At 42.3% G+C, this 20,765-nt stretch overlaps 1 protein-coding gene across 2 annotated transcripts in view; it reads right to left on the bottom strand.

The window, feature by feature from the left end:
- Positions 1-20,765, bottom strand: part of USH1C (USH1 protein network component harmonin) — a 739,024-nt gene that overhangs the window by 207,193 nt on the left and 511,066 nt on the right. The window contains exons 18-20 of one of the 2 annotated variants that reach the window (XM_085648066.1): positions 9,650-10,039; positions 9,515-9,592; positions 7,116-7,172 (exon numbers count right to left, since the gene is read on the bottom strand). The exons of the other annotated variant lie outside the window; for it this stretch is intronic. Of the exons in view, the coding sequence (XP_085504192.1) occupies positions 7,116-7,172; positions 9,515-9,592; positions 9,650-10,039 (525 nt within the window). The remainder of the gene's footprint in view (positions 1-7,115; positions 7,173-9,514; positions 9,593-9,649; positions 10,040-20,765) is intronic. 2 annotated transcript variants of the gene reach the window in all.

The following is a 20,765-nucleotide window of genomic DNA, read 5'->3' as shown; positions in this document are numbered from 1 at the left end:
CGAGCCGTGTTTGGGGGCCGAGCGACTGCTGCTGACTGGCAGCAGGGCAGTAGTGCTCACTCCACCAGTTTATAGTGCACAACACTTTGGCCAGCTGTCTTGCATTGGCCAGCCTGATATGGGCAGTGGTAAAATCTCCACCCAGCTGTCTAAAACAGCTGGGCGGAGAGCAGGCACAGGCTCCCAGCGCCTGTGGTAGCATTGAGGTGGCCCAATTCAGCCAATCCTGGTGCTGCTCTCATGATGCTAAGATAATCAGCAGCATAAGAGCAGCATTCAGATTGGTGTGGAGAACTGCTGCAGTCTGCATACCAGCGCCAAAGGACTGAAGCAGGAGGACTGAAGGCGAGCCAGTGCACGCAGTGCATGAGTACATTTTTCTTTTATTATTCTTAACCCACTGATGCACTGTAAGATTCACACTGCCTTCAGCCTCAATGCCAGAGTTCTCAGTCGTGTTCCATTATAAACTCTACTTTTAATGAACCATGACTGACAACCTTGGCGTTGACTAGGCACTGCTGGTCAGTGGTTACTCCACCAAATATTTAGGGTGCCAGCCACCACTGCAAAATTTTGTTTCTGAGATTTAACATGCCTCACTCAAATTACGTAAGTGATTTGGTTCTGGGCCAACTCACTGAGCGGGAACATGGAGTCTGGCTAATCACGCTGGATGGATCTCCATTGGAATCTCTGAATACCCATAAGAAATGCAGACATAATTAAAAGTAACCTAGCCCCTGAAATACCAGGAAGTATTTGGCAGTGGCTTGGAAGTCAGAGGTGAAGGCAGTCTTAGCAGATGATGAGAATCACGGGGAGAGCAATCTTTATTCCACATGGGTGGCTTATGCATCAGAGTAGCTCCCTCTTGACAGTGAAGCTAGTCAAAGAATCCAACTAAAAGCCTGCACCAGCGGCCACACACATTTCCACAAACAAGCCTTCGGAATGTCATCAGTCCCCCCTCATGACTACAGAGCTCAGAGCCATGGAGAGAGGAAGCATTGAGAGAGCTGAGAAATCAGCCATTGCAGGAATAAAAGAAAGAGCTGTATACAAACTCAAAGCTGACCTGGAAGAAGAGAGCACAGAGATGAAGAGCAAATACAAGAAAGCACCTATTAAGCAATAGAAGCACAGCGCTGCACTTAAATCAGCAACTAAGAAAGTAACAACTTATGAATATTTACTGAGTCCAAAATAACAACCGAAAGGAGTAGATGAGTGAAACGATGAGCAAACAGAATTAAGGGCAAATATCCAAAGTCCGTCTAATTGGCCTAGCTTAAGTACAAGAAAAATTGCTCTTCCACCAACCAACCAGAAATCTCCGTTCCGAAAACCTCGCACTCGGTCAGACACCATGCATCAGCCGCTGCCACTGTGGAGGACGCTCTTTCTCCCACCTCGCCGCCAAAGCCTGGAACACCCTCCCCTTAACCTCCGCAACGCACCTTCGCTGACCCACTTCAGGAAGGGACTCTAGACTTAACTCTTCTACTGATACCTGCAGCACAGTGCCTGGATTAGCCGCGCTATACAATTACTACTTGATTGACCTGATTGATTGATAGCCGTATTCGACACGAGATAGGGATATACATCACACAGGAAATTGTCAATATCCCAGGGAACAATCCGAGAATTGTGGTTTATCAGATAGGTATGACTATTATGTGATGGAAAACATTTCACTAACTATATATTGACCAGCTAAACTCATCAAGATGCCAATTCTCCCGAATGTAACATATCTATTTAATGGTATCTCACTGAAACTCGAGAAGAGAGAAATACAGAAATACCAAAGTAAGAGGAATAGGTTTATTTGGCTATGGCTACTGTGAAGGCTATGGCGAAGGCTATTGTGCAGATTAAAATAAACCTTACAATAAACAACTTGTTAAGAACAAGATTGAAGAAACTATGATTGAACATTACATTATTGCTATACAATTGTGATATATAATATCACTGCGTGTGCGAGATGACTATATATAGCTTAATTTTGAACTCTGGCTTTCTTGGAAGAAGCTAATGAAAAGCCCATCTACAGGAGGATTAGGACTACAAGACTTCTAACAGTGTTGCTGGGCCTTCCAATTAAGGAGTGGTAGCAAAGTTATATGTTGCCCAGCTGGTTTTAAGGTAGGGCTTAGGCTCCAGGAAATATTGGATAGCATTTGTGAAACACGTTTTCCATATAACTTACTGCCCCAAAGATACTTTTAAAAGATTGTGTTAAAATTACTGAATGCAGCTGCTAGATTATGGTATGCAGTCAGTAGCCTTTTGAGGGTCGCCTACTATGACAACTTGTCAAGGGACACCAGAGTTACGAAAAGAACACTTGAGTGTGCAGCTTAAAAATGAAGGCATAGTAAGGTCGGGGCAACGCATAAACGAAAGAAAGCTGCTCCCTTGGGAACTTTTGAAAGAGTACATGTTCTGCTGTCCGGACTGGTCTGTTCACCGCTTCCATCATGGAGCTCGAACCAAAAATGCACAGTGGCAGCCTCACCTAACAGCAAACTAGAACTACAAAATGTTGCAACGAGAAGAAAGTTTCAATATGTTACGCGGGGCTTTGTGATGCAGCCAACATCACACGGAGTGCACCCTACAATATCTGGGAAGGAGACTTAACAACATTTGAGCTCGACAACTAATGGCAAGTGTCTCTAGGCACACTATACACCACAGTAAAGCTTGCTTCACTAAGAAGAAATCATGTTTCACTCTCCTCAGGATATTCTGTTCTCTCATGAAGACTGACCGGGATGTCAAAGCGAAACCGAAGGAAGAGGTATACAATGTGACCAGTTCCAAGCCATGACATGCACAGGATTGTGAGTTACCCAAACTATTGCGTAGATAAGAGTGTCTCAGAAATTCTTCTGCAAAAGACTAAGGTGAGCTCAGTGAATATAATATTTGGATTTATTGCTGAAGGGTATTTCAAATATCAAAGTAGAAATGATAATAAGTTGATGTCTTTATAATACTCCTGGCCGATATGAGACATCTAAGTACTGGACTGTAATGCCTCCCCCACATAAAGACTGGTTAATAATGCTACATTAGGTATCGAGGCTTGAAAAGAAACGCTTACATAGTAAAAATCACTTTGGACACACCTGAATAACTGGCATGATCGGAACTCTGTCCAATAATTACACCAGACTGAATTCTCTTGGGCCATAGAGGTGGTTCCGCTGAGTCAGGCCTTCTGGGCCTTCGGAGTGAAGACATAGAATGGATACTCTACCAGAGGGAACTATGGGGCATATTATCAAGCACGGCGTTAAAATTATCGCCGCTTTAGCAGAAAACTGCCGCTAAAGCGGCGATAATGGGCTTGATAATATGCCCTTGAGAATTGCAATAGAAGCCCATGTTGGCACCAGAACATGGGCTTCTATGGGAATTCTCTGCGGCATATTAGCAAGCCCATTATCGCCGCTTTAGCGGCAGTTTACTGCCGCTAAAGCGGCGATAATGTTAACGCCGTTTCTTGATAATATGCCCCTAAATCTTTCAAGAGTGTAGTGAGGGGTTAAACAGTAATGGTGAATGAGGACCACATTTTAAAAAGTAACTTGTAACTCGTATTTCACTTTGAAATGGTACTTAGCCCATAAATCAGCACTTTCTATAATTGTGTTTACTGATTGCACGCGCAAATGATAAGCTGATTATAATGAATTGTGGGTCTCCCGAGGCAGTCGAGATCGAAGAGGCCTGTAATTGACTCTCTGCAGCTCGCGGGCCCTGCATCATGCAGACAATGACACATTCCAGATATTCAGCTTTTAATTGCAGGAAATTCAACTGGGGGAATTACTTTACAATGTACCTACTGATGGTTACTTATAGATTTTTTGTAAATGAAACATCAATTAAAAAAGTAAGTGTTTTACTGTCGACTGTTAGCTAGTTTTCCACAACCACTTATCAAAATAAAGTGGAAAATGCTGGGTAACATCAGGGATATCTGATGCATTGGAGAATAAAGGGAGAAGTGGTTGTCCTCGGCACACACTCCTCTGAGGACTGCCACACCGCTGTCACATGGGCAAATGATGTCCCTTATTCAATGCAGGACCAAAAAACCTTGTAAAGCCTGGGGTCTGGCGCCTGTGAATAGCGGACATCTCGGAGGCCTCGCTCTGTGCCACGCTAATGTGTTGATCAACTTAAAACATTTATCGTTTATCGGTTCTAGCTCATTTGTTGTTTTATGGTCGGAAAGGACTGTACAACAAATAAGTGGTTAGAGAAATCTGGAATCATAAGTAAACACACGCATTAGGAGAAGCAGCTATTGGGGGCTCATTGGTCACACAGAGTGCATGTAGACGAATAATAAAATAAGAACAGTCTAGATACGATGAATCGTGCTAGAGAAAGGAACAGTATAATTGTGTCTGCCAATATGGAAGTGCAGAATCGGTCAGCAGGATGAAAAACGGCCAACCTAGGTGTGCTGGTCAAGTATTCGCACCTATGCCCGTAACTAATGCATATATATTCATCACTAGGGGGATGAGGGCTAATTAAAAGTAGCGAGAAGACCGTTCTATTGAAAACAAAAAGGCTGACAACATCTGCTGGCACAAGTATTTAAAAATAATTTTGAAGCTGCCATGTGCATCATGAATGTGATCACCCATCAATGGTCATTATGGATTTGTTCCAAGTGATATGTTTCACTGTCAGATATTCGATCAATCTAGGATTGTGGGTTCAGCAAACAGGACCTTTGAAACTAAGCTAGTTTTGAAGATATTTGAATGATGAATATGTGTGATTCTCAGGAGCGTCATTTCACAATCCTGTAAAGGATTGCTTCACAAAATTGTCTGTTTTTTGATTATCTCTGGCTTGCTGAATGCGGGGTCTTTTAGAAAACTGAGATTTCAGATCCTTGTCATCAATTTCCCTCACTCCTCAAATATCGGCACTAATATCTGTTTTTTTTCTCTGAACAGAAAGATTTGCATGGACTTTTACCATCTGTTACCTTCACAATTCACGTGTCTCCCGTCACGTCTTGGATTCTCTACAAGCAGCAAGCAGTCTGCATAATTATTGAGGGGGATTACAGATTTTCCTCCGATATTCCTTACTGTAAACCCTTCATTGGCTCAAGTCATGTTTAAAACAATGCCTACAGTTCACCCCACTATTTACATGGTGTGAGCAGGCCTATGCTTTGTTTTTGATTCATGTTGCAAGCGTAAACAAACTGGTCACACCATCCTGCCAGATTTATTATGCATCTCCCCTACCACCAGTAGAGTGACCCTTCGTCTAAAGTGGGTTAAACTATCAGCATCATTTAAAGAAGCATTTTTGACACTCCTAAGAAACAGGCAGAACTTTGATGTTCAATCTGGTCCTGTTTTAAGCAGGCTTTGACTATAACTCAACTTATACCGAAGTGTCCTGTGAGTGACGTGGCAGTGGCTTGTCAGTCTTGCAGCTGCCCACATGTAGTGCGCACATGCAACCCCAACACAGCACACACACAGTCCCTTGGAAGCAAGTGCCAGGTACCTCCTGATGTAAGAGATGGAATTGGTGCTGCTCCACTGAAATAAATCAGATTGGTTGCCCAAAGCCATCTTCAGAGAGTCAAGCCAAGAAGTGTAAACTAAGCATCATAATAGACTCCACACGACTCCAGCAATGCTCCTGGTGTACCGCTTGAACATTAGGACAATAGCCACAAAATGTCACAAGCATCATCAAGATAGACCGCCTCTGTGCTCTCCGGATGTGATCCTGCCATCTTTCTTTACTCTCAAAATATCTTCTGGTATGAGAACTTTCTAGATAATATTTGCCGACGTTAGCGAGGGCTCTTTACCTAAAACTTCGCTATGGCATTCTACCCCTTGCGTTACAAGTACTTGGGAGTCCTGCAGTATGCGGTGTTCGCTCTTGTTATGATGAGACTGGGGATCATTTTCTCTGTTTTTAGCCCAGCACATTCAGCAAGTCACTCTAAATGGATCGTTCTGGCTTGTCATAAGCTGGGCCTTTTAGATCGTTCATCCGCATTGCTGGCTTTCAAGAGAGGGGAAGACCCATTTGCTGTATTTGCTGTAGTGTAGTAGCGCCAAAGTGCATGGTATAAATGGGTAAGTCTTTTAATGCATTCTTCTTAAATGATATTGATGTTGCATTTTCTTGTATTTTGCACATGCACTTGCACTTTAACCTTTGTATGCTGCTTTATTGTTATTTGTCCTATGTGATAACCTAATATTGTGTTCTTCTTTCTCCTTTCGGCCCTATCATATTTCAGCTTTCTATTGCATCTTGCATTTGTTTTGTTGCATTGTTTTATTATGCTTTGTGTACTTTAATGGTTTGTAATAACCAAATAAAGCTAAATAATGAAATGATCCCGCCATGTATTTCGTCAAAACATCCTGGATCCTGCTGCATCTGTGTTTTTGCCCTGATTTGTTATTAGGTTAAACCAAGAACTGGAGTGATGACATCCTATTGCAGCTGGTGTCGTTTGTTCACATGTCCACTGCATTCCTGTTGATTGAATTTGAAAATATTAGGTTCACAGATGATTGGGCTAATAACAGGGATTTGGACACACCTGCCCTCACGTCAGTTATTAACTTCACTCGGCCCCCATTTCCTTTTTTTGTCCTAGTGCGGGGCTAGATCCCATAACACATGAGTGGGTAAGGTTGCCCCGAGGAGCAATGTCAAATTAGGTGTTTTGGACGGATTTTACTGGGTTGTTAATTGCAGATATCATGATCTGTTTATGTGATTGTTTTGCTGCGTCCCATAATGCTATAAAATGGGAATGCTGGGGGTAAGAAGTCCCACTTTATAATCGATTTACCCAAATGCAGTCGATTATCTAAATGTCAGCCACTTATTTGACCTGTTATACAATTTCTATGCACTGCATCTGCTATTCGAATTTTAACATATAGATCCAACAGTTACATGATCTTAGAAATACACATATGCATTTTTAAATCCACAATTATAAATTATCTTAAAGCAGAAAGGTATGCTAAACTACCAAAGAAATAATGCACTCCATATTATAAGTACGCATTAGGACATACCAAGGGATTGCTTGATGTGGATGAAATCTTGCTGACATTAGATGTGTTTCTTGCAACCTAAATAATGAAATATGTAGGAATGGATTTTGATAGGAACAAGTTGCTTTCGAAGATAATATGCTTTTTAAAATACAGAATTTCAAGTATTTAGCCTTTTAATAAAACCAACAACACCTATTTTTATATGGTGCTTAATGCCACCATGCAGCTTTTGCTCTCCTCTAAAAATAGAAAGTATCACTTCATCTTTCAACTTTAGAGGAATGATAGGTTTAGTTGGTCTTGTTGGAACCTGATCTCCTGACCTATAGGGCACTTAAAGATGTCAATTAACTCATTGAGCCATCCTGCTGGCTCCATGGTCTGGTCTGGTCTCTAGTCCTGAACTTTTCATCTTCAAATCGTTGATTTCATGTGTGGTAGTCTAATTAGCTCAATGGAAGCAAAACAAGACCACAACTCCCAGAATACATCAGCATTTACACAAAGTCCAGGACTGGAAGCAGTGTCCCTAACGGCCTGGAAGGAGGTGGTCATCCTGCTTACCATTTTCAGCAGGAGCATAATAATGAATTCTTGCCTGAAAATATTACCATGTTTCTAAGTATTAAGAAGTGGTTTACTGAAAAACAAAAAACATCCCTAGAACTGCACTTGTACAACACAATTCCAGACATTTTCTTTATGTGTATTATACATTAGCTCTATAAGTCATTGTATTCCACTTTATTTCCCAACACAGTAGCCACTGTAACAAGCAAAGCCCTAAACAATCACAGTCATCTTCATCCTAGTTCCACTCCACACACTAGACATGTTGGGTTTTGGCATTCAGACAGCGTTCCAAATACACATGTGTAATCAGTTGCCTTGAGGTCGTGGGTGAATGGAGTCTCCAGGGCTTTTCAATGGTCTGTATACCACTGTTTCCTGCCCAAGCACTGACTACCCATATTGGGGAGATGTCATGGACCTGTGGGCAGTGCTTGGCTCCTGGGGGAGAGTCTGGCCTTTTAATCTGAGCTACAGGGTAGGAAGTGTTGGCTCCATCCCAGGAGGCCAAACAATCCCCTAGAAGTCTTGATGGCCCTACAGCCAAAAAGTTGGGGTTGGAACTCACTATGCTAAAAGGGTAGAACCGGCTTGCAGGAGCACTGCGTCATGAGATTTCAGAATATTGGATTGTAATACAAATAGGCTTAGATGTAACAGAAAAGACCAAATAAGGAATGCCCTTACGGTCATCTTCAGGACGATGCAAGGATATGGCCTTAGTGTCATAATCTGGTCCGCATCATATTCTGGATTCAATGAATATGTAGGAGACATCTGTAGGAGATCTTGGCAGCTGAATATCTATTATGTGGCTGCCAGGGTACAGATGCCATAAAAGCTAGCTCTTTCTAAATGGCAAAATACCATTACGAAATAGTGACTTGCACATTCCCCAAAATCCATTCGAATGTGCAGAGCTCATATTTCTCCAAATCTTTATCAATTGGTCCACATGGGCATAGATGCAAAAAAACAGTGCAATACATTGCCATCTTATAAAATGCATGAGTGACCTTTGGAAAATGCAAAAGTTATCCACGAGGGGCCCCAACAAAAAACATGGATGGAAAATCCTCTGAATGTTAGGATGCTTAGCGCCTCACCACGAGTAGGAAATTATTTCCTGCTGTACTACCAAGCCCAATGAATGAATACTGGAAAAAATGTGTGGTATGTTTATACGGATCGGTTTTACCACACTAGCATGTGTTATTCAACACACTATGAGATGCGATACTCAGAACGGGTAAGAATTGCGCCATTTGGTACTTGGCATACATTGTGTAGGGTAAAAACCTGCAGAGCAATATACAGAGCAATATCCAGAATCTCTCCTCATTCTCACAATGAGTCCCTAAGGCCGGTAACATATTGACCAGTTGACACCGAGAGGCTTCCATGATGACCAAATGTGTATAGAAACCTATGAACTTGTAAGTAACAGTTGTAAATGTTGTGTTGGTTCATTAGGAACACCCACAAGAGTCTAGATAGAAGCTCCTTTGTGTTGTTAAGCCATTCAGACATTCTAGGTAATCGCATTAGTTAGAGACCAAATTCTGTGTGCTAATTGCCTTGTTTCAATGCTTCAAGCAACCTTAACTATAACGCCATACTGCAGATGCCTATCATTATACTGCACAGCGCCAGTTCACCTTTCCTGACTGTGTCTGTTTTCTATGGTATTCTCTATTGCTTTAACATTGGGTTAACTCACAGATCCCCCCTCAAAAAACACTTCAACTTTTCAAACATCTTGACATGCATTATTGTGAAATCCATGCGTGTAAACCACTCCACATACACAGTGAACGCACACACCGCCACAGCAGAGGACATTATACCTTCGGACTTGGTGGGTAGCCATGATCCGCATTCGATGCGTTTGCAGAGCTCATGGCAGGTCTCCCTCTATAGTTTTTCTTGTCCCAGTCATGGAATGTGTCTGCTGCATGACTAGCATGAAAATTCTGGATGACTTTCCTTTCTTCGGAAAAAGTGGATGGAAATCGAACATTTCCCATAGATTGTGAGGGCAGAGGAGGGGCGGGCGGTGGAGATGGGGGATTGTGCATCCAAGATGATGATGATGATGGGGGAGCTCGTGCATTTGTGGACGAGGATGGTGCTGTTCTGGGACCATTGGCAATTGGTATAGTAGGTGGTCGTGAAGAAGGGGGCGCTGCTGCCATACGGGGTGAGGGGGGTGGAGGTGCCTTGCGTTTCACAGGGCCATTTAAGTCCTCTATGTTAATGTCATCTAGATCTGTTGTGTGTAACTGAAGACCGCCTGCAAACCTCCTTATCGATGTCACTGACTGGGGGGTGGCTTGAGGAGGTGAAGCAGCAAGAGGGTGCCCACCAGACATCTATTTTGGAAACAGAAGTCATACTTTAAAATAAAACACAATGCACCAAAAAGGAAATATATTCTATGTACTGTTTTCAAGGCTAAATACACGCATACCTGCACCTTCACCATGGCTATATTTATATAAATCACTCCTTAGGAAAAATCAGTTTCTTAGACAATTCACACTGCACAATCAAATACTGAAATTGAAGAATAAAGACAACACCTTTATTTCATGCCAAACAATTTTGACACTGCAGTCAGCCAACTTCTCTTTTTTTATTAGACAATATTTTTCCAAGTCATATATATAAATATATATATATATATATATATATATATATATATATATATATATATATACTAGGACTGACAAAATGTGCACTACGCTGGTGTAAATATATATGATACATTTACGAAATGATGCTTAATAAGTAAAATGTTATTGTAAATACGGGGGTCACTGTGATAATGTACCATAAATGCATAAATGCACAGGCATGTGTAGAAACATGCAAAAAGATTCTAACTGTCCTATATTATCCTAAGGAGTGCAAAACATAAGCATGTCGTCATATATATCTCCTTTTTTAGGTCTCGCTGAGCCCCAGCGCTTGCGCTGGCTCGGAGAGACATTTTGTATTTGGGAATTTTTAAAGTGCTGCCTGTGGCCTAAAGCTTGAGTGCACGCGAGCGTGCACGCGCGCAGCCGCCAATCACTGCTGCGCGCGCACCACTTGCGTGCTTGCCACACAGCGCGTCCCGTCCTAGCGATCGCGATCACTTTCGCTTTGATCGCTATCACTTTTGCTTTCACGGCCGCGCGGCAATGCTTGTTTGTTGTTGCTTTTGCTCGTGCCTTCGCAGTGCATGAAGCTGTTCTGCTGACTTCTGCTTGGACTGTCTCACGTTCGATGCCTACGTCGTCTGTCTGTGAGCTGTGCCTCCGCCTGGGGTGAGTCTGACCTGCGGCGGTGAGGGGATAAACCCTTACACATATGTTTAACATGCCCTTCTCTGCGGGGTGTGGGTGACTTACGAGTGCACCCACCACTTCTGCGATTGGACGCTTGCCATATAACAGCTTTCTGTGCCATTGAAGAGTCAGGCCAGTGAGAGCCTTGGGGACGTTTACACCACCTTTTTGAAATCGTGAATTTTGATTGTAAACATGCTTTCACGGCCGCGCGGCCGTTACTTTCACAGCCGCGCGGCCAATGCTTGTTTGTTGTTGCTTTCGCTCGTGCCTTCGCAGTGCATGAAGCTGTTCTGCTAACTTCCGCTTGGACTGTCTCACGTTCGATGCCTACGTCGTCTGTCTGTGAGCTGTGCCTCCGCCTGGGGGAGCTACAAAAAGGGTGAGTCTGACCTGCGGCGGTGAGGGGATAAACCCTTACACATATGCTTAACATGCCCTTCTCTGCGGGGTGTGGGTGACTTACGAGTGCACCCACCACTTCTCCTATTGGACGCTTGCCATATAACAGCTTTCTGTGCCATTGAAGAGTCAGGCCAGTGAGAGCCTCGGGGACGTTTACACCACCTTTTTGGAATCGTGAATTTTCATTGTAAACACGATACGTCTGGGCTATAGAGTAATCTGGTCGTGCCCGAAGTGCTGGCATTACATGTAAATGCATGGACTCGTTTTTGGCTGTTTGTAGGCCTCTTTTTTTATGGGTTGTGTTTCCGGCTTTTACTGTTGATTTCTATTATATTACTACAAACTTTGCCGGCGACGGGCAAAAATCGATGCTGTCTCCCATCCCTCTCCAAACACCTATACACCTTTAAAACTGGCCTGCTTTGCATACGTGAGCCACTTTTCAGCTATGTGATTCGCTTATGGGGGCCACTTTGGTACACGACCCTATTTTCTATTCCAGTACGACCCTTATTGTCAACTTGCTGTCGTGATCTGTTCTGCTAAGATAATTATTACAGACATTGTTTTATACGCTGGTTTCGTGCCAAACCTCTCCATTCTCTAGGTTTGTAAATAAAAGGTATTCGTTTTGGTGGTGCTAGTGTGTCAGCAATGTTTTGAGTGTCATGGAAAACACTATATGAAGCGAGTCTCTAAATAGAGGGTTGTCGAAAAATCAATACAATCAATAGTTTACAAGAAGCATGGTGTATGGAATCGAGTATATTGTTTACAACATTGAAAGAAAGACCTGGTGCATCAGGGTAGGATTGGTAATGCCGGCAATGGGCTGGTATCTGAGATGAAGCAGCATCATTCTGTTGTACAGCGCTCTGACACCTTCGGGTAAAGTCCGCGCTTTATAAAAATGCATTAAAAAAATAAATACAATAAAAGCCGATTTGGACAGTGTCTGCTCTGTTTAGATGCCGCCAGCGACCTTTCCGGAGTAAGATGGGCCCCTATTGCCTCCCTTTTACCAAGGGGTGGAGGCGTCATTTTTTCATGCAGATTGGACAGGGGATGGGGGGAGCGAGCAGGAGTGGCTTAATTTATATTCTTGTGTTGTTTACCAGTGTGAACTTATACGTGCACAGAGTCCTGGCAGTATTTGCAGACACCAGATCACAATTTCGCCACTACATAACCAACACGAATCCCTCAACACACTATGTAGTGGTCTCATAGTTATGACGTTCCACAAAACTCGCTCTCTTGCCTATAAACTTGCTCTCTCTACCACGAGGGACGATGTTTGGTCATTAATTTAAAATTACTGATTTTCAGACTTAAAACAAGTTTCTTGATTACTATGAAATTAAGTTAACAGCTTTAAACGTGAACTACAACTACAGACACAATGCTATACTACACAGACCTAGAACTACAATTACCACTGACACAGCATTCCACCTGACAAGCAGAAGGGTGCAACTGTATGTGTATGTACATCCTAACCTATCACGCCACAACAGAGCACCATTAGAAAAAAACATACAAGCCAGGCCCATTGACTGACAATTTTTGTTAGAACATTTTTTTTTTTTTTACATTTCAGACAAATTAGTGTTAGAGATGTTATGAATAATTGTAATTGAAAATGTTTAAGTTCTGAAAATTAGATTGTGAAAAACTCTGAATATGATATTGGGAATGAAACATAAAAAGGTGTATGAAAGGAGTTTGTCGTGCTGAGTGCTTTAGTCACTCCCATGGATGTGACCGTCCAATGTTTTGCCCCAAGGACATATTGTTTGATTTTAAGGATAAGTTTTCACGTTTACTGTTTTATGTTTCATGTTTTTCTAGCGGGCAAGTAGGCCCAACCGTTGTCATGCTAACCCTTTGGCTGCCAGCTTACAGTATTGGTCTTTGAAAGAGGATTGTCTGCAACCGAAGCAAGATATCATGTATAAGTTGCTCAGAGTTGTAGATACAGTTAATGCAAAGTCTTTACTATTAGGGCAAGTGTTGTACGGATATGCAATGAGCTGTGAGCTGAGCTTGCTTTGCTAGCAGTGATGCCAGTATTAAAACATGTACACATCTTTGCAAAATTTAACTATTTGAGGCTACGTATGCTCCATGATTATATGCAAATACATGGAGAAGTCTTAAAGCAAAAGTGCTAGCTTTCAAAATTTAATGCACACAAAAAATGTGCAACTTGATAAAAAAATGTTTTGCTAAACTTGTACAACTCTGGATTCAATTTCTCTGAGGATTTACTTTGTAAAACGTGTTTGCATACCAATACTTTTTACTTAAAATAAATAAATAAAGGAAACTCATTGTAGAAACCATTATCGTCGATATTATGGGCAACTTGAAAATAAATTAGGGGCCCGATGCTTGATGAAAATTACAAACATACACTGCAGATATACATTGTGGCACTGGTGCCGATTTCGGGCATCTGTGAATTCACATTTTGCCTGAAAACTGAACTCCTAGCAACTTTTGGTGACCACCATTTTCAACTGAGGAAATATAAACACGTATGTTTTCTCTACCAGGACCATAAATAGCAATTTATAAATGATGTATAAATAAAAAGGGTCTGTAAATCCGGGCTACAATCTCAAAAGAAACGCAGAGGTAGAGTCTATGCATTAGTTATAACGGCTCCTTAAAAATAAACATTTTCATAAAGTTCGCCTTAAATCCACATCAGCGTGTAACCAAAACGTGAAAAATCATGCTCCCGTTTCATTTATTACTGTTTCGTTTGTTTAAAATAAACCGGACAAGAATAAGCATTGATGAAATTCACTCTTAAGAAAACGAAAAAAACTAAATTTAAGCAAAAGTCATATTGTAAACCAGCCCACACCTACTGACTAAATTGGCATAGTCATTGAGTTTTAACAGTATGAACACATCGCAGGAAATGTAAAACAAGCATTTGCAATGCAATAGGTCTCGCATTTGCGAGAATTTGAGCTATTAGCATTGTAAATGACAGTGCCTTTTATTTATGTTTTAAAAAAACAAACTTAAATAAAAAGCATTGTCATATACAATGCCAATAGCTCAAACTCGTATAAATGCGAGACCTATTGCATTGTAAATGCTTGTTTTGCTTGTCACAATGCAGCTAGAAAAATAGAGCAGAAGAAAAGCCACTTTTGCTTTTGTTTCTTAAACAGCTGTTTTAATTATGGTCTGTGGCCTGACCTGCATTACTCTCAGCTGCTGGCTCTGGCATCAGGCATTGGGACATCAGAATTCACCTGCAATAAGTTATTACAGCTGAGTTCTGATGTAATTTCTTTATGATCGGCTTCGGTGCATCAAGTCGAAGATTAAAAAGAAATTCAAGATTAGTGTTTATACAGGGATTGCACAACCCCATGTATTGTAATATAAGATTACCCATCTTAGGTCCACGTACTACCACAACTGTTGCACCTCTAGCCTGTTCTTTGGTACAACTACTGCTGAACCTATACACTTACTGTTGACTGTTATTTAACAGAGCAACCACCCTGCCATACGTCAACATAAACATATATCTAACTTTATCCATCACTATGTGTTTGTGTAACAGTCTGAACCAATTGAGGGCTAACGGTGGGCGGTAAACTCTGCTCCGATGGCAGAATTCCCAGAGTTCTGCCACTTCGCACTCTGCTTGAAGCACAGAATTTGGCAGAAAACTCTGCCTGCCGCTGGCACAGCGGAGTTTACCGGCATGTGCCACTCAACCCAAATTTAAATCAGGCAGCTCGGAATCTCACAGCAAAATGCAATGCTGCTGGCTCAGTGTGCGGTCCCTGCAGGACTGAGCCAGGACGGGGCGCTAATGCAGGGAGTATTGGGCAAGTTGGGCCCCGGAGCCAGAAACTCCAGGACAGAGGGTCAGTTTTTCCCAGGACAGGGAGGGGTGAACTCTGATAAGAACTGGAGAAGAAGCAGGCAGCCTGACTCAGACACATCAGGCAGAGTTAAGACTGGCACACATGTACACCATTAGCTGCTGAGCTTACCCCCAATATCTGATCCTCTGTCTCACCCTCACCCGGGCAGCAGTTTGGGAGGGAGCAGGAGAGAGAGAAGCCACTGCTGCTCATGCAGCCCAGACGGAGTGGAGGAGGGAGCCTCGCCTGCCAGCATGGGGAGAGTGCGGGTGGTAAGGGGCGCTTTGGGGCAACTTTGGGAAGCTATGGTGGTGGGCAGAGGGAATCGAAGGACGGACCACTTGGCCTGGAGAAGGGTATTGGTAGGGCCAACTTTGCCATGAGGAAAACTTTACCCAATAGTGTCCATCGAGGCTCATGTTGTACTGTGGACTAGAGTTTAAACATGGTCACCATTATTACTTTATCCACTCCCAGGCCCTTCTTTGTTTACACTTGTGTTCTTGTTGCATTCATGCAGCTACAGGCCCAGCCAAGTCTTCTCACTTCCTAAGGCAATTAATTAATGTTTCTCACCAAAGTGTCAAGTGTATTTTTTTTTACCTCTAATTGTTAAAAGATTTATATGCAGAGACTTGAGACCTTCATTGATGGGTGGCCGAGCAATACTCAGCCCACTCGTGGAACTCCGTGGAATTTCTAGGAGTTTCTTACAACTCCGTGAGCTCCGCCCAGGCCTGCTGAGGGCCTGATTTAGCATGCAACAGAACACCTAAGAAGGCAAATAATGAAAAAGAAACTGGCCTTGATATCACCGTATTTTGCAACCTTCCTCATCTCATTCCATAATCTATGAAGGTCGTGTTCCTCTATGACACATGATTCTAGCAAGTTTACATATTTTATTAAAGAAACATTCTGTCTTCATCTAAATGCATATACCGGGCCTGAAACTCGGAAGAAAATACCCCTTTTGTCTAATCAACACATTTCTGCTGTATTTTAATGCTGGTTTTTGTCTCTGCAATAGGAAGAAAGGTTTTCCCATCTTAGATTTTAGGAGTAAGTTACAATGTGGGACTGGTTGCATTATACAGCAAACACGAAATGCTGAAAAAGTTGGTATGCTGTTATGTTATATTATTTTAGTCTTATAAGGCGCACAGCTACTCAAGGGTTACCCGGCGTCGCCCTTCAGGAACAGAAATTAAATGAGAAAGAAAAGAGAAGATTAGATTCTACATATTAAACAGACACGTTTTTAGGCACTTATGATAATTCTCATAAATGGTTTCAGTCCAAAGTGACATAGGAAGGGAGTTCCACATGGAGGGACCTAGACAGGAAAAGGACCGACCGCCCATACATGACAGCCTGGTCCTGGGCACCGTAAATTTTGACTGAGTGGCGGAACGTAAGGAACGTTGAGGGAGGTAGGGGTGAACTAAAGCATTCAAATATTGGGGCGCTTTGCCAACTTTGATTTTGAACATATAGCTCAGGGCTTTGAACTTTATGCGGTTCTCAACCCTGAGCCAATGAAGATCACTTAGGGTGCTTGAGATGGATGCTGTTTTAGGGACCTTGCAGAGCAACCTAGCCGCTGCATTTTGTACCAACTGTAACTTCTGTACCTCATCCTTATTGGCTCCTAAGAACAGAATGTTGCCGTATTCCAGCCTTGAAGTAATCAGAGGATTTTCCTAAGCCATTTGAGGCTAGCAAAGCTGGTGGAGGACACTTTCACTGCTTGTTGCCTCATTGAAAGCTGGTCATCGATTATAACACCTACGCTCCGGACCGGCTGATTAGACTGGGGCAAGGTGCCCAATTCAGGTGGCCAATGTTGGGGGCCACACAGATCTTGATTCTTGCCCAGTATCATCACCTCTGTCTTTTCGCCATTGAGTTTAAGCAGGTTGGCTTGCATCCAGCCTGCTATATTTCTCAACACAGACTGAAGAGAGGATGGTTTGGACACCCTTTCAGCAGATAAAGAGAAAACAATCTGGGTGTCATCGGCGTAGGAAAAAAGGACCAACCCAGAATCTTCAGTAATCGACGCCAGAGGCCTGACATAGATGTTGAATAATAGAGGGCTAAAGATCAAGCCTTGAGGAACCCCGTAGGGTGAGGAGTAAGTGTTGGAACTGGATGTAGGAGAGAAGACTTGGAACGTGCGATCAGCCAGGAAATCTTTAGGCCAATTAAGTTCCACGCCAGTCACTCCCAAAGATTGCAAATCTTGCAACAGCAGAGTATGAGAAACTGTGTCAAACGCGGCGCTTAAGTCTAGGACTATAAGAGCCACAGTATCCCCGGTGTCAACACAGTTACGTAACATTTCTGTGACTCTAAGCAGAATAGTCTCCGTTGAAAAACCTGGTCCTCTAAAGCCAGACTGTGAGCCATGCAAAAACTTTTGGGATTCAACAAATGTCAGTTGGATGTTGATGTGTTTTTCCAAAAAGTTTGAAAAGGCTGGCAGCAAAGAAATGGGCCAGAAGTTAGACAATTGCGCGGGTCGGCGTTAGCTTTTTTTAAAAGTGGAAGAACCATCACATGCTTTCAAGCAGATGGTACCTTTGCATCCATTAAGGAGGCATTAAGCAACTCCATAATTAACAACATTGCTGCCTCTGGGAACTTCTACCCCACTGGATGGGAAGTAGCGAGGAGCCACCTCTACCCACGAGCCACTACCAAACATAAATGTGGCATCTCAAAGCATCCTACTCAGAACATTTTCAGGACCTATAGAAGAAGGATGCCTAAATGAGCTATTTGAGAGTTGTGAAGAGACCTTAAGGGCTGCACCTGTTCCCACATTGACCCAGGTGAAAGAAGTGGACTCCAGGGGTCAGTTGGCTAACCTCTTGTGTTGCTACAGGGACACAACAAGCTGCAAGAGGCCTTTTTAGGTTTTGCCTGTGCCGTGCTTGTGAAATCTATTTTATTTAATATATCTTAAAAGTGGCTTGTTAGGTGTTGGCGAGATGGGGATCCCACTAAACGTATTGGATATTCTGACGACATTACACAAAGCCAAGAAGGCTCAGTTTAGGTGGGGTGAGGAGGGACAGGTGAAAGTTCCCTTTCCGATTAGGCATGGAGTTAGGCTGTGGTGCTTTTTAGCACCCACCCTGTTTTCACTTTTTATAAATTAGGTACTAGTGTACCTGCATAGGGATGGATGTGATGCCCCTAGAATCGGAGCGAGAATGGCCCGGCACTTCTATTTGTCAATGATACGTTATTGCTATTTAAGTCTCCCCAAGGACTACAGCAGTTTTTGAATTATTGTAACCACTTTTGTGATGAACGAGGATTGGAGTTAAATGATTCGAAAACAAAGTATATAGTCTTTTCCAATGGCACTCAAAAGTTATCCAAAGAGTTGTATTTCCGTCAGGGATCACCCTATTGAATTGGTTTACACCTTTGATTATTTAGGGATATGCTTAACCCGAAACTTGAGCTGGGCCCCACACCTTGAGAAAGTACATCTCTTGCTCATCCAGCAAACCTCCCAAATAATTAAGATTCCCAAATGATCTGTGTCAGGTACAGTGGCTTCAGCACTAGAGATTTATAACACTAAAGCCTTAAACGCAGTCATCCATGGAGCAGAATTGTGGGGTAGTGGGAATGCTGATTGCCTTTCTTTGACAAAACATCGTTTTGTAAGATCTCTCCTCAACCTTCCAGAAAGCTCCCCCCTGATTCCAATTTTCCTCGACCTGGCTCAAAATGGAGTGTAGGCTCCTAATATTTTGGCATTGACTGTGGTCCACTCAAGCGCTCGCCCCTATCGAGTAGACCTACTGGACCTCATAGTATCCCAAACGGTTAGCAAGACCTCTTGGTTTTGTTCATTTAGGGCACTCTTGAGGAAATTGGGGTTACAACCTTACTGGACTGACCCTGAGAAGATATCCAAGATTACAAGAGATAGGGCTAACGAAGTTTGCTGGGAATTAACCATGATGGAGAGTGTCTAATGTTAGGAGATCGCTTACTCAGCTGTTTGCTGCTTTTAAAGCTTTCCCCCAATATGAAGATCCAATCGACAAGATGTTTCAGCCTTTGGCATGGAAATAGTTTCTACAATTTAGCTATAAGTCACTCCCTTCCAAGGTCTTCTATAGCAGATTGCAAAGCCAAGCTCTCCTTGATGACACGTGCCCAGAATGCAAAGGAGGTCTTGAATCCCTGGTCCATTTATTATTCTTTTATCTCTATTACACAAATTTGAGTGCCAAGTGGATTATTCCTCTATGTAGTTGCATTGGCCGTACACATTATTTGGAAATGCTTATAATACTTAGCACAGATACAAAAAGAGTTGAGGTATTTGGTTTAGTAAAATTCCTGATGGCCCTCTGGATTAGGAGCTCAAAGTGAACTGTGTGATATCTTTGCATCACTGTTTTAATGGATATACAGCCTTCTAGTATTGCTCCCCCTTCTTTCTCTTATATTTTTTATTAATTATTTAACCACTCGTAATGAAATTGTCTACTTTTGGCATTTTTATGTATATATGTGATTTTATTAGATTACTGTTTTAATATGGCAAACTGTACCCCCTTGCTAATTGTTTACCAGTCCCCGCATTAACTAGAAGGTAACTTTGCGATCTTAAATCATTTGTTTATGGTGTTGTATGTATATTTTTGTATTGAGATCTTTGTGATCAAAAATTAAAGTTTTATGATGATGATGATCAAAAGAGGCATACATCCCTACCCTTTGCATTTCATTTTTTGCTTTGCTTCCCACTTAAATTTCCACCATTTCTACAGGCTTTAGCATACTATTTCCTGTTTGTTCCTCATATGTTTCTCTTATCAGTGTCCCAAGGCCAAAGTACTGTTTAAATGTGCTTTTGTGAACCTTTTTTTTATTTTTTGGGTTTCACCTGCACAATGTTTTATTTCACGCTTGTATAATTCTTTTGCATTCACCAGTCTTGCTCCTCACCATTTCCTTTCTTCTGCATCTAATGTTTCATTTTCTTAATTTGTATAACCTCTAAGCATTCCAGCATTAAAACGTGGGTCTCAGAATTAAAATACACTAATGCACGAGGCTGCAGTTAATTTGGTGAAGTTTTATTTACAAGTCTTTCGCTGCTGACTGATGTGTAAACAGGAGCTGAGACATTTTTCAGTATGCAGGCATATTGTACGCATGCACACCTGAGCAAAAAGGGCATTGAAATACAGGGAACTTCAACAGATGGAGCAGGTTGGGCAGCAGAGAAGGACCTCACAGAGTTTGGCTATTGCAGAGACTGGTACAAAACACTCCTCCCCAGGCTCACTCCGAAGCCTGCCCCTGTAGTTCACATAAAACCACTCGAAGAACAGTGACTTCCCTCAGTCCTGAGAAGTTCTTTCAAATGCCTGACTTGGTCTAGTACTTAAAAGCCTCAGGGTGCTTAGGACTCATCT

The sequence above is a fragment of the Triturus cristatus genome, chromosome 3_2 (assembly GCF_964204655.1).
Source record: "Triturus cristatus chromosome 3_2, aTriCri1.1, whole genome shotgun sequence".
Classification (NCBI taxonomy): domain Eukaryota; kingdom Metazoa; phylum Chordata; class Amphibia; order Caudata; family Salamandridae; genus Triturus; species Triturus cristatus.
Note: the sequence above shows the minus strand (reverse complement) of the source record. Positions and strands in the feature narration are given on the sequence as shown.